This window comes from Prionailurus bengalensis, chromosome D1, assembly GCF_016509475.1.
Source record: "Prionailurus bengalensis isolate Pbe53 chromosome D1, Fcat_Pben_1.1_paternal_pri, whole genome shotgun sequence".
In the NCBI taxonomy this organism is placed as follows: Eukaryota; Metazoa; Chordata; class Mammalia; order Carnivora; family Felidae; genus Prionailurus; species Prionailurus bengalensis.
The window spans coordinates 109428690-109443961 of NC_057346.1; the positions used below are offsets into that span (position 1 = coordinate 109428690).

Below are 15272 nucleotides of genomic sequence, written 5' to 3' on the forward strand. Positions count from 1 at the left end.
CCTTAGAGACAGATGCGTGCTCACCTACGCACACTCCCATGCACAGGCTCTTCCGAAGTCATGGCAACTTTATTGTCTGTGGGGGCAGGGTGGCGGGAGGGGACCTCAGTCATGATAGAGGCGCAGGAGGCAGCCACGGAGGGTGCCCATGTAGCGGTCCCAGAGGGCCTGGTGCCTGTAATGATAAAAGTAACAGTGACGGCTGCCTTCTACTGAATCCCTACTGCTTCTGAGCACTGCTCTGAGAGCTTCCTGTGCCTAAGTGCTCCTTCACGCCTCGTAATATTCTTATGATCGTTATCATCACCATCTCCAGGTTCTATGGGGGAAACGGAGACATGGAGAGCTTAAGGAACCTACCCAAGGTCAGGTCACAGCTTCTAAGAGGTGGAGCCCACAGAGAGACTTCCACCCCTAGGACAGAACAGAGAACCCTGGGTCTGCAGGAGGGCTAGGCCCTGGCAGAAGGCTGGCTACGGCAAGGACAAACTGGAAAGGAGGCCTGGGGTCTCTCACCGGAAACCATCCAGGGAGTGGACGGATGCCGAATACTGATTCAGGAAGAGCCGCACATCATTCAGTGGCCAGTGGTCAGAACGGCAGGGTTCCACGAACTGTGGGCCCAAGGAAACATCTAGGATTGGTACAGCCCAGGGACAGGCCAGGTTGGGGAATCAGAGGACGGCAAGCAGGACAGCTCACCTTCTCCACGAGGTCCACAAACAGGTCTCTGACATCCTTATTGTGGGTCAGCTTGGCGGCCACGTTCACCAGCCCCCGGGACAGGTTCTGTGGGGCAAGGAGCCTGGGAGTTCTGCCCTCTGTCCCAGAGCCTGGAGGCTGAGCCCAGAGGCTCAGAGGAGGGGTAGGGCCCTTCCCAAATCTATCCACCTCCCTCAATCAAATAACTCCCTAATGTCTAGGAGCTGACTTTCCCTTCCCAGGTGGGTGGAAGGGGCGGCCGACTACCTGCCGGTCAATGTCCGGCATGAGCAGAGTTGCCCAATGGGGACAGTGCACTGAGGCCGACGATGCCCAAAGGACAGAGGCTGGATTGGGCCACAGACCTTGAAGTTGGCTTCCATCTCAGAGAAGACGCCAAGCTTTCCCCGGAGGGCAGTGCACACCAGGCTGCAGGGAGATAGGGTAAGCCCAGAGCCGCCTGGGCCCCCACTCGGGCCCCACCCTGTGGACTCCCCAGGGTCACCTCTTATGCAGGTCCAGGAGGTCTTTGTCAGCCACAAGCATCTTGAGCTCCTTCAAGTCTTGGAGAAACTCCTTGTCTAAATCCACATCCATGTCAGCCACCTGGGAGTCTGGAGGAGGCCCAGCAAGGGAGTTGGGGCAGGGGGTAAAAACCCCTCCAGGGATCTCCTGAGCCTCCCACACCCACCACCTCAGTGAACCCCACGAAGAGGAAGTGTCAGAAAGGCGGAGTGATTTGTCCCAGGCTGCAGAGAAGTAGCAGGCCCTTTGTCTGCAGACAAGGTGTGCATGGGGACCCTGGACTGTGTCCAGAGGTGGCTGCGGTGGGGGCACTGAAGAGAAAGGATGCTGGAGACTGGGGCCTGCAGGAGAAACTGCAGGTGGCGAGCCAGGCCCTGAGAAGGTGGGGAGGTATCTGGGCACCAAGGTCAGTGGGGGCCTCACCGACGGCTCCGAGGGTCCAGTTCTGGATCATGAGCTCAGCACAGAAGGCAAAGTCACCAAAGCTCAGATACTGCAGTTTTTTCTTCCCCGTCTCAAAGCGGTTGTTGGCAAAGAAGACAATGGCCGCATAGTCCCTGGAGGGAGGGGAGAGGGGGCCTGTCAGGGTTTGAGATTCCTTTTTAGCAAGCAGCTCCCACCTGCAGCACTGGCTGGGCATTGGAGTTCTGGCCTATCTCTGCCCCAACTCACTATGTGACAAGTTTCAAGTCCCTTCTCCCTGGGCTTCCTCACCTGCCTAAAGAGAAAGTTTCAGCCCAGGTCTCTTAAGGGATACAGAGGGAGACCACGAGGGTGAATTGCGATTTACTGGGTACTCCCTAAGCCCCAGGGGTGGCATCATGGACTTCGTATGTAGCATCTCACAACAACCCCACTGGTAAGTGGCCAGGCTGGGATTTGAAACCAGGCCAATCTGATCCAAAGCACAGACTAAAAGTAGGATAATCATCCCCAGTACAGCCAGAAGATCAAGTGGGTTGGGGTGGGGAAGGTAGAGCCGCCTCATGGCCCAAGGAGAGTGTGCAGGAAGGGGAGATGGCTGGCTCCTTGCCCAGCCCCTCACCTGGCCAACCGGTCAGAAAGGAGAAAGTGTTGCTGAATGTTGTCCACCAGGGAGCCCCGCATTTCCTCCACCACCTTGAAGACTCGCTTAAAGTTGTCAAACTGTAGGGCAGTTAGGGGAGGAGGGAGGACTGGTCAGAGGCTGGTCACCCAATAAACTGATTGAACATCCCTCCCTCATCTGTCCATCTATCCAGTCAGCGGAGGCCGACACAGCCTGTGCTATTCTTCAGTAAACTATTAATTGTTAATACCTGTTGCCCATTCAACCACGTTGCCTTGGATAAATGTTTCCTCACTCCTACCTCTGAATTCCCCCTATTTTAGCATCATGCTCTCCAGTTCTCCAGGAGTTGTGCTGGAACTGACCCCCTTGGCTAAGGTCCAGGAAGTAAAAAAAATGAACAAATGCTAAGCTGCACAGAGGGAGTGAACAAGACACACAGAGAAAAGATACTAAAGGCCAGAAGAAGGGTTACTTCTCCCTGTACCTCCAGAAAGGCTTGTGGAGGAGGCGGCATCTAATCCCCCTGCTTTGTACTTCAAGGGGGAGACAAGGCCAAGAATAGTACCCTGGAAGTAGGAGGAGCATGAGCAAGAAAGCCACCGGCTGGAAAAATGTAAGCCAAGAAGGGTTGGCAGGGACCAGATCACACGAGAGTAAGAAGGTCAAGGCCGAAGAGTATGGCCACTATCCAGGATGGCGTGGGAGCCAATTAAAGTTTATGAGGAGGGGAAAGCTACGCTCAGATCTGAGCTTCTGAAAGAATAGCTCCCGCAGAGCGTAGGAGACGGTTTGGAAGTTGCAAAAAGATGCGAGAGGAGACTGGGCAGGAAGCCCTTGCCAGAACCAGAGGTGGGGAAGGAGAAAGGCGCTGGGGCGGTGACCACACGGACGGAGTGAAGGGGCAGACTGGACATGGGATGTTGTGTTAGGGAGAGGGGGGGTGCAGTGCCCACTTGTCTCCGGCAGCTCTTGAGGGTGATGCCTGTTTTGGTGCTGATGTCATCCAGGTCTTTCTTGGTGCCCTTGGACAGCTTCTTGCCCAGGACCTCCCGCACAAAGGCCTCGTCAAAGGCATAGTACCTGGTGGGGGCAGAGGACACCACTGACTTTCCATATAGGAGGGGAAAGGGGGTCTGGCAGGGCCTAGGTTTGGCCCCTCCTGCTCTCAACTTTCCATCCCGGCCCGGGCCTCAGTTGCGGCCTGCAAAATGGGTCAGACTGGTGGGCGTCCCCACCTCTCGATGAGCAACGCCTGTCGGGACGGCGGGATCTGGAAGATGAGCTGGTGCAACAGCTTGGGCGGCGCGTGCAGCAGGCGCTCGAGCATGTGGAAAGTACGGTAGTGGTCCATGGTGTCACTCTGAAGCACCGCTGCCGTCGCGCCCGTCTGCTCCAAGATTCCCGAGCGCACCCTCAGGGACACCGCGTCGCTCACTAGGGAGTCGGAGCTAGCATTAGGGCCGGCTCGGCCGAACCCACAGACCCTCCGGGGATCCCAGCTCCAACTCCGACACATCCCTTACTCTCTCCGCCCACCTCCCCATAGGACGCCCGAGTCCTGGCTCCGCCCCCTCTCCCAGCCCAAACAACCGCCCCTTCTGGGCCGCTCCGCAGACGGCCCCCCACACACCCGAGTAACCGTCCAGCCAGAGGCGATACACGTCCTCGTCGATGAGCGTCGTGTTCCCCACGAAGATATCCAGTTCGCTGGTCATGGCGACGCCCAGACCCGCTGCACACGCTGCAGCGCCCCGGCTGGAGCGAGCACTGCCCCGGGCCGGGCGCGCTGCCGGCGGGTTACTTCCGGGAACGCGGGGATTCGTCTCCCGGCACCCGGAGCCAGAGAAGGACCACTTCCGGGACAGAGGGGGTGGGGGCAGAAGCGGCGAAGGAAGAGGAATGGCTCCTCCCCCCGGCGGGAGGGGCAATCTCAGGTCCCTTGTCCCCGCCCCCTGTCCCAACCCCCCATCCTATCCTGGCCCAGTTTGCAGGAAGACGTTGGGAGTCGAGGCCAGCGGCCAGTCTCTCTTGCCCCTGTAACCTTCCCTCTCACTTCCTCCAGGCTTTTCTCCCACTTTCTCTGCCCTTTTCCGGGCCTCCCTATTTTGACCCGTATCCTAAATGTGGTGGTTTCACAGGTCTCTCTCCTAAATCTTTTCTGTGCAAAAAATAGGTCTGACCTGACTTCCAAGGGCCCTTACTGGGAGTCCCTCAGGTCAACCTGCCGATGAGCACCTCTTCCGGGCATGGGCCATTTCTTCCTATGGCTTTAACCCCGCCCCGCCCCTCCCCCCCCCCCCCCCCCCCCCCCCCTACTGATGACCTCTCTTCCTCTGCAGCTCAGAGCTCTGCCTGGAAGTCCACATCAGGAGGGCCGTCTATCCGCAGGTCTTTTCAGGCTGTCTCCCCACTACAGGCCCCTCAAAAGCCAGACCGACCTTTTTCCAATCTGTTTCTCTCCTGCGTCCCTATCGCAGTGAAGTCCCAACATTCACCCAGTTCTCATGCCACAAAACCTGAGCTTTCTCCCAGACTCATCTCTCCTCACATTTAGTTCTGCTGATTTGCCTCCTGAATATTTCTGGGATGTTTTGTCCTCTCCATCCCCACTGGCACTGTCCCAGTCCAGTCCTGCGTAGCTCTGTCTCTCCCATTGATACAGTGTTCTTACTAATCTCCCTGCCTGCATCCTTTCCCCAGGGTCCATCCCACACAGAGCAGCCTGAATAATTTTTTTAGTGCGTATTATAGTTTAATTACTTTTTTTGAGAAGGGGGGAGTGCACGCGTGTGCAGGGGAGGGGCAGAGAGAGAGAGAGAGAATCTGAAGCAGGCTTCATGCTCAGCTTGTAGCCTGAGGCAAGGGTCAGTCTCATGACCCCCAGATCGTGACCTGAGCCGAAATCAAGAGTTAGATGCTTAACAGACTGAGCCACCCAGGTACCCCAATGCATACATATTTAAAATGTTAATCCCCCGCCTAAAATCTTTACTGGCCTGTGGAAACACTCCGGTCAACTACCTTTGTTGCTTCTCTCCCTCTCTTTATCACTGTCTCCACACACGTACCTTTCAAAAACATCGAGCTACTGTCACTGTTCCTGAAGCAGCTGGCCCCCAATGTCTTTCACCATGCTCTTCCCACTCCCTGAAATAGCTCTATTTGGCAAAGGCCTATACATCTTTCAAGGCCCCACAGATTATCACCTCTTCGAGAAAACCTTTTTTTGGGGGGTGGAGGTCCCTCAGACCATGCTCCTCCCCCGTTTGCTTCTTGTTTAACACAGCCCGTCTCCCCTGCTAGATTACAACCTGTTTGAGGACAGGATCAGACTCTTAGTCAAGTTTATTTCTGCACAGTTTTTGCACACAATAAAAGTTTATTGAACAAATGAATCCTTGTATGTGCCTTCCCCCGAGGCAGGAAACCGGTCCCTGAGAGGGTAGGCTGATCGGTGAGGCAGGCACATTTGGACTCAGGGTTCCCAAGAGCTGGGAGCGATGTTCAGTGAGCCAAGACTCTCGAGTATGAACTAAGCCAGGAAAGATGGAAACGAGATCCTTTTGGGTTCCGTCGGGAGGTGGACACGAGAGTCGACGGCCCATGCCGGAGTCTTGGTTCCTGGGAAGGAGCCGAGAGGCCTAGGCTAGGGCTTGAGGAGGTTTGGAAGTGGGAGGTACAAAGCGCCTAGTTTGGCGGTGACTGTCGGGGAAGGTGGTGGCGCTGGGACCCAGTGTCCACGAGGGTCAGTCGTTCCGCGGTCCGGAAGGGGCAGAGAAGGGTCTCCCTCTCTCTTTCGGTCTATTCTGCGGTCAAGTTCCGCCCCTTTCCGGGGAGGCTTCCTGGATTGGCTGTCCTTCCTTAACGTCACACGGCCCCGCCCCGGCGCGCGCCCCGCCGCGTGCCCACCCCTGGGCGGCTGGTGCAGCCTACGCTTGCCCGACCACAGCCTGCCGCCCGCGGAGCCGGAGCCCAAGCCCCAGCGCGCCGGGCTGGACGTGGGGCTCCTGGGCCGCGGCGGCGGGCAGGCGATGCTCCAGAGGCCTGAGCAGCCATGGAGGCCGAGGCGGGCGGCCTGGAGGAGCTGACGGACGAGGAGATGGCGGCGCTGGGCAAAGAGGAGCTGGTGCGGCGCCTGCGACGGGAGGAGGCGGCGCGCCTGGCGGCTCTGGTGCAGCGCGGCCGCCTCATGCAGGAGGTGAATCGGCAGTTGCAGGGTCACCTGGGCGAGATCCGCGAGCTCAAGCAGCTTAACCGGCGCTTACAGGCCGAAAACCGCGAGCTGCGCGACCTCTGCTGCTTCCTGGACTCGGAGCGCCAGCGCGGGCGGCGTGCCGCGCGCCAGTGGCAGCTCTTCGGGACCCAAGCATCCCGAGCGGTGCGCGAGGACTTGGGCGGTTGTTGGCAGAAGCTGGCCGAGCTGGAGGGCCGCCAGGAGGAGCTGCTGCGGGAGAACCTGGCGCTTAAGGAGCTCTGCCTGGCTCTGGGCGAGGAGTGGGGCCCCCGGGGCGGCCCCGGCGGCGCGGGGGGCTCAAGCGCCGGGCCGACACCCGAGCTCGCTTTGCCCCCCTGCGGGCCCCGCGACCTGGGCGATGGAAGCTCCAGCACGGGCAGCGTGGGTAGTCCCGACCAACTGCCCCTGGCCTGCTCCCCAGATGACTGAGGGCTCAGCTTCCTTCTTGTCGACGCCCGACCAGATTGCTTCCCAAAGCGCAGGGACTGCGGTGGACCTCGGGACCTAGACGCCGTCCCCCCTCGCACGACGGGCCGCTGGCATGGATTTGGAAACTCTGGCACTGAGGAGGGCCCCTTGCTCTCGCTGGTGTGGCGGCAGGGGAACTGGATGCTGGAGAGAAGGGACTTGCCGGGGACGGGGTGGGGGCTAATAAACTGGAACGGAAGCAGAGCCCTTGGCCTGGGCAGCGTCTCTTTGGGACTCGCCGTGGTGGGGACGAGGGCGGGGACGTTGAGACGGGGTACCATTCCCATCCGGAGGGGCTGCAGAACTAACGTGGCCGACCCTCGCTACCTCAAGCCTGGGACGGGATGTGGGACCGTGGTAAACCACTGGCTCCCCCCATCAGGCCTCGGAACAGGCCGTATTCTGGCCCCTGAAGTGGCTCCAGCTCCCTTCCCGGCTCCTTCCTGTCCAAGACAATGGGGCAGGAAGCAGGTGTTGGGGGCCTAGAACCCACTCAGCGACCTCCCCTGAGGCTGGAAGGGGCCTAAGAGCGCCCTCCTGTGGCACACGCAGGAGCGCTGTGGGCCCGCATCCGGAGGAAGATGATAATCCTTTGGCTTGCACCCAACAGCAGCACTCTGTTCCTCCCCTCAATGCTGGAGATGAGGCAGAGCAGATGTAACCTCTTTTGTCAGGTAAGACAATTGAGGTCTAGAAATATCAAATAGCTTGTCCAAAGTCATGCAGTAAGTCCGTGGAGCTGAGACTGGAGCCTAGGGCTCCTGATTTCAAATATTCTCCCTTTAGCCTCTGGGTTCAATGAGACCAGGCCAGAGCTTCAAGCCTTTTATTCCATGTTGGCAGGTTTGTATAAAAATACTCTCTGTAGGAAAATAAATAGCAGCTGCCTTCGTTGTGGAGGCTTGGATTCCCTGGAGCTAAAGTCTTCTCAGAGCTGGGGGCTGCAGGTCAGCTCATCACAGAAGCCTCTGACACCCTCCTGCCATTCAGGAGGGGCCAGCAGAATGCCCTGGTTCAATCACTTGGTGCTGCTGGCAGTGTGGGGCTAGGTGAGTTAGTGTTCTAGGCTGGTAGAGTATCACCCGTCAGAGTAGGATTGGGTGGATCGCAGGAAGAGGGTGATGAAGACTGTAGGTGTGGTCTGGAGGGAGTTAGGGCTCTAGAGGACCTCTAGGGAGTGTCAAAGTCCTTTTGGGCTGCCAGGAGTTCTCGCGAACAAATAGGAAATCTTTTGTCTCTGATTTAGTGCAAATTGCTAGAGAAGCCAGCTCTAGAAAAACCGTGGGCAGCGCTGGTGGCCCCAAGCTGGCTCTACTAGGAAGCAAAATATGCTCAGTCTCATCTGGAGGCATGGAGAAGAACCTGCTGGGCTTGGGCATGGGATATGGTCCAGACCAGCTGGACCAGTGGGTGGGAAGGCATTGGCTAGGGTGGCACCCGTGGGTAGGGATGCTAGTTTGCCTCATAAGGCAAGGAGGGTGGGAGAGCCCAGAGGGTCGGAGGATGGGTCCCCGCTGCTGCTGCTACTCCTGCGATGGGCTGAGGCACAGGGCTCAGGGGTGCTGGGGTAGGTGAAGACAGGGCTAGGGGTGAAAGGAGTCAGGGAGGGTGTGGTCATGAGCGTGGGGGTGTGCAATGCTTCAGGTTCAAGCACAGGCCCCGAGGAAAGAGAGATACATGGTACAGGGCGGGAGGGGGCTGCTGGTGGGCTGCTGGTGCCGCTGGTACCGCCTGTGTCGCCAGTGTCCCTCTCCGTGGCCCCCTCCGGGATTTTGCAGATGGGACGGTGGGCTTCGAGCACCAGCTCCAGACGCTCCTTCTGCTTCTGCAGCTCTTCAATCTCTCGCTGCAGACCAGATTTCTCGTCTTCCAGTTTGTCAGTCTCCTGTAGAAGGTTGGAAGAGGAGTTAGAAGAGGAGGGCGGAATACCGCGTAGCCTCGGGGAGGTGGTGGTAACGGGGGGGGGGGGGGGGGGGGGGGGGGGGGGGGGGGGGGGGGCGGTTACGGGTCTGGGTCTCCAGCGAGTCTGGACTACAACTCCCATGAGGCCTTGGGAGAAATCCGGCACGACTCCCATCAGGCCCGGGAGCATTTTAGGAGATCGTTGGCCGAAGCTTTAACTCTTCTGCTCTGCTGGAGTGAGACGCGCTGTAACTAATATTTAATCGCTTTTTCGTCATTGTTGTTTCCGAAGGGCTGCACCTCCGACGGGGTGCTGGGGGCGGGGGGGGGGGGGGGGGGGAGGAAACTTCATACACCGGCGCCCCCTGGGGCCGGGCAGGCTCGGGGGAGCCGCGCCCCTCTGAGGTTCGGTGGGCCCGGGCCTCGACACCCTCCGCACCAGCCAGTGCTCACCGCCTGCAGGAAGTCGGTCAGTTCCTTCCTCCGGTTCCTGCACTTGGCCGCGGCCAGCTTATTCCTCTCGCGCCTCACTCGACGGCGCTCCTCCTCCTCCGGGCTGATCTGGGGTGGGGGTGGGGTCGGGGATGGGGTAAAAGGATCAGTGAGGTAGACCCTGGGCCACTGGTTTGCCCGGCACTCGCCTCTTGAGGTGGCCCAGTGCTGGGACCCTAGCGGAGGACATAGGAGCGTGGGGCGCCCCCAGGCTGCGCTTCAGGGACCACTGCAGGGCGACCCGTTCCCCCCATTCACGCTTTAGTAAATTTGAATTAATCACACTTCCTCCTCGCACCCAGCTTTTGCCTCCTCTGATTACCCTCTCAGAATGCTCCCCCCCCCCCCCCCCGCACACACGCCCCAAACCTTCAACCTCCTCCCCCATTTCTCAGGACTCCATTGAGATACCCCCGCCTCCAGGAAGCCTTCTCTCATTCCCTGGCCAGAAGTGGCCTTTCTTCCTCTGAGCCCCTGGGACCCAGCCTCTCTTTTTCGAAAGACCCTCATCCTTTTCAGTCTCTTGATAACCAAGCGTGCCCTTCCCCAGGGGCTGTAAGCACTAGGAGGGGTTAATGAGTGTTGCCGCTGAGTAAATTATTTATTGGGAGCCTATTACATACAAGCTAAGAGCTTCACGCAGATTCTGAACCCAACTTTCCATGTAAGGAACTAAAGCCCGGAGACGATGAATAACTCGTTTATGGTCCCAGAGCTGAAATGAAAATCCACTCACTTTATTCAACATAAAGTTGAGAGGCCCACAGATGAAGACCACCTCCCCCCAAAGGGGAGCTTACAGCCCCAGTCTAGGAGGACTCAGGAACAAGGAGCCACCCCCAGGACGGGACTGAAGGAGGGAAGTCCAGCAGCCTGCCTCTGGGGCCCAGCACGGTCTTCTTCTCCAGTTGGTCACAAAGGGCAACCATGCTGTTTCTGGGAAAACCACCCCTGTCCAATTTCACATCTTTCCCAAGATCCTGACCTCTCTCCTCATCTTCTACCCTGCTGTCAGGGCAAGCCCTTTAATGGGCCACTCCCTTCAAAGACCCTCTGTCTCTGGGGCGCCTGGGTGACTCAATCGGTTAAGGCGTCCAGCTTTGGCCCAGGTCAGGATCTCACAGTTCATGAGTTCGAGCCCTCCATCCGGATCTCTGCCGTCAGCACAGAGCCCGCTTGGGATCCTCTCTTTCCCCACCCCTCTCTCTGCTTCTTACCCACTCATTCTCTCACAAATAATAAACAAACAAACAAATAAATAACCCTCTCTTATTTATTTTGGTAAAGACTTTCTTAGCAGTGTAAAGGCAGGAACCCTGGTTGGGGAGCCGAGAGTTCCCAGCTCACTCTGCTTCGAGCCTCTGTTCGCTCTGGATGAGACAGTGCGGCTTGATGGTTAGGATCCGACTTTAGAATTGAAAAGACCTGTCTCATTGCTCACTACTTGTGGGATTTGGGGCAAGTGACTACCTCTGTTTATTTCCCTAGCGATAAATTGGAGAAAACCAGAGTGCATTCCCCAGAGGCTTTTTGTAAGGATTAAATAGGATGGGGAACCTGAAACCCAGAGAGTAGCTGCAGAGAACCCTCTCTTTCCATTCTCTCCCCAGCTACACTGACTCATTAGCTCAGCCTCTCCATATACGTCAGCAGGTGGAGCCCCTCTACCGTCCACACACCTTTCCACACGTACCCCTTACACATTCTCACCTCTACCTCCGTTCTTGCTCGTCCCTTCCTCTCTCCCGGGAATGTCTTCTTCTTCATCTCGATCCGTGCAAATTCTACCCATCTTTCTACACTACTGTACCTCCAGTTCCAGAAAGCTTTCCCTGATCTAGGGGTGACCTCTGCCCTCTGCTGGATCACCCCAGGGCCTCCTATCACTTTCTGCCTTGGCCAACAGTCACCAGCGGCCCTACCCACCTGCCTAAGCCTGTGTTCTTTTAAGGAAGAACCTGTCCTCTGCACCTCGGCACCCCGGTAGGCATCAGAAGCAGCACCACAATGCCTCTGCTACTTACCTGTTCACAGGGCCTGCGACGGACCCCTGGAGGTGGCCCTAGGGCCCTGATGACTCCTGGCCGGGGCTGGGGGGGGCTGTACTGGGGGTAGGCCAGGGACCTGGGATAGCTGCTGCTGGGTCCCAGGAAGTGAGGCTGTACTATCCACTGCAGTTCCTGGCTGCCACTCACAGCATTGACGCTTGGCACGAGGTGGAACTTCTGAGGGGTGAGAAACGGAGGGGCCAAGGATGAGGTCTCTGTGGATTGAGGGGCTTCCGCTGGACAGAAGCCACACCGCCATCTACCCTCGATGCAGCTGCCGGTTCTGAGAGCCCAGAAAGAGCACAACTGGGCAGTCAGAGAGACTAACTTGGCGATAAATCCCTGCTCATGAGCTGTGTGACTTGGGGCAGGTCTCATAACCTTGCTGTGCCTTCATTTCCCCATCAGAACTAATACTTACAATAAAGTATGAATTCTAGGCACAGTCCCAACCACTTTACAAATACTGAGTCATAATTTGCACAACAGCGTCTTCATTTTCAGACAGGAAAACAGTTGTCCACAGACACACAGCCGGCAAGTGGGAAGTGGAGTTTGGACCCAGGCAGTCAGGCTCTTAACTACTCCTGTACTCTGCCTGAGTCTCATCCGCACGAAGGGGATAATTCCAGTTCCTATCTCCAAGGGTGGCTGTGAGAGTCAGATGAAAGAATGTGTGTGACAGAGCCTGGTAAGTGGCAGGTAGGTGCCCAATGAACAGGGGCTGTGGTGGGCAAGAACCACTACCCTGGGTTTAGGCTGACCCAGCTAGCTCCTTTGCTCAGCCACTTACTGGCCAAGACTCTGGGCAAGTCATTGTACTTCAATGTACATTAGTTTCCTTGTTTTTTTTTTTTTTTTTTTTAATTTAAAAAAAAAACATTCATTTTTTTAAGAGTGAGAGAGAGAGAGTGTGAGTGGGGGAGGGGCAGAGAACGAGGGAGACACAGAATGCAAAGCAGGTTCCAGGCTCTGAGCTGTCAGCACAGAGCCCGACGAGGGGCTCGAACTCATGAACTGTGAGATCATGACCTGAACTGAAGTCGGCCGCCTAACCGACCGAGCCACCTAGGTGCCCCTCCTTGTCTTTTAATATTGTCCTAGGTGAGGATTATGACATCTCATTGATGCTAAGAAATGCCCTTTAGTAGCTCTGAAATCATAGTTCAATGGCAACTTTAGAAAAATTTAGTGGCACAAAACGATGGGTTTTTAAACCAATGAAATCTGAGATTCTGTGAAATACGGTAAATGAGGTAGAAACCGCTGTTCTGGCTGCACTGTTTGCTCTGCCTGTATTACCTGCCAAGATTTTCTTTCCGCCAGAAATCTGAGGAAGGGGTTGAGATGGGGGCTCCGTGTTTGGGGTGGAGAACTCGGTTCAAGCCCTGGGGCTGGGCTCTGGGTGTGGGTGCCCGGTCCTCCGGGAAGCGCGCCACAAGCCCAGGCAAGTCCAGACAGCGATGTCCCCGGCCCAGCTCTGCGGGCCCAGTGGCCCAGGGACCCCAGTTCCGGGACCGAGGTACCGCCGGCGGCATCTCTCTCTCCCGAGGTTGTCCGGGCCGGGGCCGCTCCGGGCCAGGAAGGGAGGGGCGCCCCGGGTGAGTCAGCCACCGTGACTCGGCCGCTGTGACTCGGCGGAACGGACGCCGAGCGACACGTGCGCGCTGCCCGCCGACAGGAAATGGGCACCTGCGGCCACCCACGTCCCCCCAGCCTGCAGCGGGCGCCGTTTGGTGCCGGGAGTCGAGGGGCGCGGGAGTTGGCCGCTGCATGACCCCGCGCACGTCCCGGCATCCCGCAGTCTCCATCGGGCCCCAGCTTGTAAAGGGGTCAAAAACCAGTCTCCCGGAGCCCGACGGATTCCACTGCGTCAAGAAGGGGACAGGGACTTGGCGACGGGGGGAGAGAGGGACAGACAAACGGACAGACACACAGACGGTCACGGACAGTGCTGAGGATCCCCAGTCTGTCGGAGTTAGCCTGCCGGTGGATCCCGCCTCCCTCCTGTGTGGGAACATCTCGGCCTCCCAGGAATTTAGTCCGAGATGGATCAGACCCTCTGATCCAGTCCGAGGTGGGACTAATCCCGGACTGAGGGGCGCCCTTCTGGCGCAGACAGGACAAAATTAAGCGTGGACGGGAGAAAAGTTGGAAGGTAACAGAGACGGCGGGACAGATGGCAGACAGCGGAGGAAAAGGGGTGAGCGACAGAGGGGACGCTCGTAGATCTTTGTTGCGCCCACCGCGCGCGTTCCCCTGGGCTTGCGGGGGGGGAAATGTGCCTCTAGACCGCGGAGAACGGGCAGCATCCGCGGCCACGGCCACGGCCACGGCCACGGCCACAGCCACAGCCACAGCCACGGCCCCAGATCCAGTCCCTACTCCCGTTCCCGGTCCCACTCCCAGAGTGTGCAGGAGCCGACCGCAGCGTCCCAGGCGCTGTCCACCCGGGATCCCCAAGCGTCGGGTCCCTCTCACCTGCTGGCCTGAAGCGGGGGGCTGCGCCGGGCCGCCGTACGCACCGCCGGCCCCGGAGCTCGGTCCGGGTTCCCCGAAGTCTCGGAACATGCCCTGGCTGGCTGCTCTGTGGGGTCCGCGTCGGCGGCTTCGGTTCTGACTCACTTGCTCCTCGCGGAGTCTTTTCTTTTATGAATGAAAAGGGCTCGGGCTGAACCACTTCAATTGGGAGGGGGGGCGGGCGTTTCTCCGGCGCTGGACACCTCGGGGCTCCACCTCTCCAGACGCCCCGCCTTTTGCCAGCCCGCCCCGAACTTTTCGACGCCTCCTACCGTCCGGTGGCCGCCTTTTCGAGCGGGGAAAGGGACGGACCGGGCGTCCCCCGCGGCAGCGGCGGGCCCGCCCTCTCTGACGTAGCTGCCCATACATGGTGCGGTTTCCTCGCCGCGCCCAGGTGGAGCCGAGGATTCCCCCGCGGATTGACGCACCTGCGAGCAGCTGGGCGCCCCGCCCCCCGGGGCCGCCGACTCGGGCCCGCCGTCGCCCTCCCCGCCGCCCGCGCCGCGAAGCCCGGGCTGGCCTCAGTTTTTGCCTCCGTCAGATGGGGCGAAACCATCACCTAGCTGCCTTGCGGCGCGTGGGAGGTCGGCGTGAAGAGTGAGAAAGGGGCCCGGAGACAGTAAAGGGGGTTATTCATGTGATTGTTGCTACGGGTTTACTTACCGGGCGCTTATTTCATGCGAGGGACCGTTGCTACTGGCGTCCCAGGCTTCACGGTGGTGGCCCGAGGCGCTTCTGCTGGCCTTGTTTTAAGGTTCAGGCGCACTAAACAGCGGATAAACGACAGAGCAGGGTTACCGAAAGGGCGATATACTTCAAACGCTTACAACGAGCAAGTTCGTGGTTTGAAAACTGCCCACAGAACCAACGCCATAGAGTTGTGCCACTGGCAGGATAATTTCCGAAGTTAGAGCAAGTTTTAATTCAGAGCTTCTCTAAACGGCGAGAGGCCGCGGGGGGCCCCGGTTATCCAGTGGTCTGACAAATACGGTCTTCTTTCATTTTTTTAATTTTTATTAAAACATTTTTAATGTTTATTTGGTTTTGAGATAGAGAGAGACAGAGCATGAGCTGGGGAGGGGAAGACAGGGAGACACAACCCGGAGCAGGGTCCAGGCTCCAAGCTGTCCGCACGGAGGCCAATGCGGAGCTCAAACCCATGAACCGCGAGATCACGACCTGAGCTGAAGTCGCAAGCCCAACGGACTGAGCCATCCAGGCACCCCAGTGCCATCTTGTTTAAATACTACCACTGCTCTTTGGGAACTGTGTGGTCACCAGCCTTGTTTGGAGATTATGTCCAAGGTCTGTGTGAACGTGAGGCCAGGGC

At 58.2% G+C, this 15272-nt stretch overlaps 3 protein-coding genes across 5 annotated transcripts; 1 reads left to right on the forward strand and 2 right to left on the reverse strand.

The window, feature by feature from the left end:
• Nucleotides 1-50: 50 nt before the first annotated feature.
• Nucleotides 51-4151, reverse strand: LOC122484483 (FGF1 intracellular binding protein). The gene is made up of 10 exons (XM_043582562.1): nucleotides 3909-4151; nucleotides 3514-3712; nucleotides 3232-3358; nucleotides 2273-2373; nucleotides 1651-1784; nucleotides 1208-1316; nucleotides 1068-1131; nucleotides 703-789; nucleotides 517-614; nucleotides 51-175 (listed from the first exon to the last, which is right to left on the reverse strand). Exons 1-10 carry the CDS (start codon nucleotides 3991-3993, stop codon nucleotides 106-108), a joined length of 1074 nt encoding a protein of 357 aa, XP_043438497.1. The 5' UTR covers nucleotides 3994-4151; the 3' UTR covers nucleotides 51-105.
• Nucleotides 4152-6332: 2181 nt separating this feature from the next.
• Nucleotides 6333-7184, forward strand: CCDC85B (coiled-coil domain containing 85B). The gene has a single exon (XM_043582566.1). It carries the CDS (start codon nucleotides 6333-6335, stop codon nucleotides 6939-6941), a length of 609 nt encoding a protein of 202 aa, XP_043438501.1. The 3' UTR covers nucleotides 6942-7184.
• Nucleotides 7185-7792: 608 nt separating this feature from the next.
• Nucleotides 7793-14219, reverse strand: FOSL1 (FOS like 1, AP-1 transcription factor subunit). 3 transcript variants are annotated; one of them, XM_043582564.1, is made up of 4 exons: nucleotides 13904-14219; nucleotides 11399-11599; nucleotides 9336-9443; nucleotides 7793-8865 (listed from the first exon to the last, which is right to left on the reverse strand). In XM_043582564.1, the coding sequence occupies exons 1-4, from the start codon at nucleotides 13991-13993 to the stop codon at nucleotides 8443-8445; spliced, it is 822 nt and encodes a 273-aa protein (XP_043438499.1). In that variant the 5' UTR covers nucleotides 13994-14219; the 3' UTR covers nucleotides 7793-8442. The 3 variants fall into 3 exon arrangements, with proteins under 3 accessions (XP_043438499.1, XP_043438500.1, XP_043438498.1); XM_043582565.1 differs by having other exon boundaries at nucleotides 11399-11635; nucleotides 13904-14099; XM_043582563.1 differs by lacking the exon at nucleotides 13904-14219 and having other exon boundaries at nucleotides 11399-12285.
• Between the last annotated feature and the right edge of the window lie 1053 nt (nucleotides 14220-15272).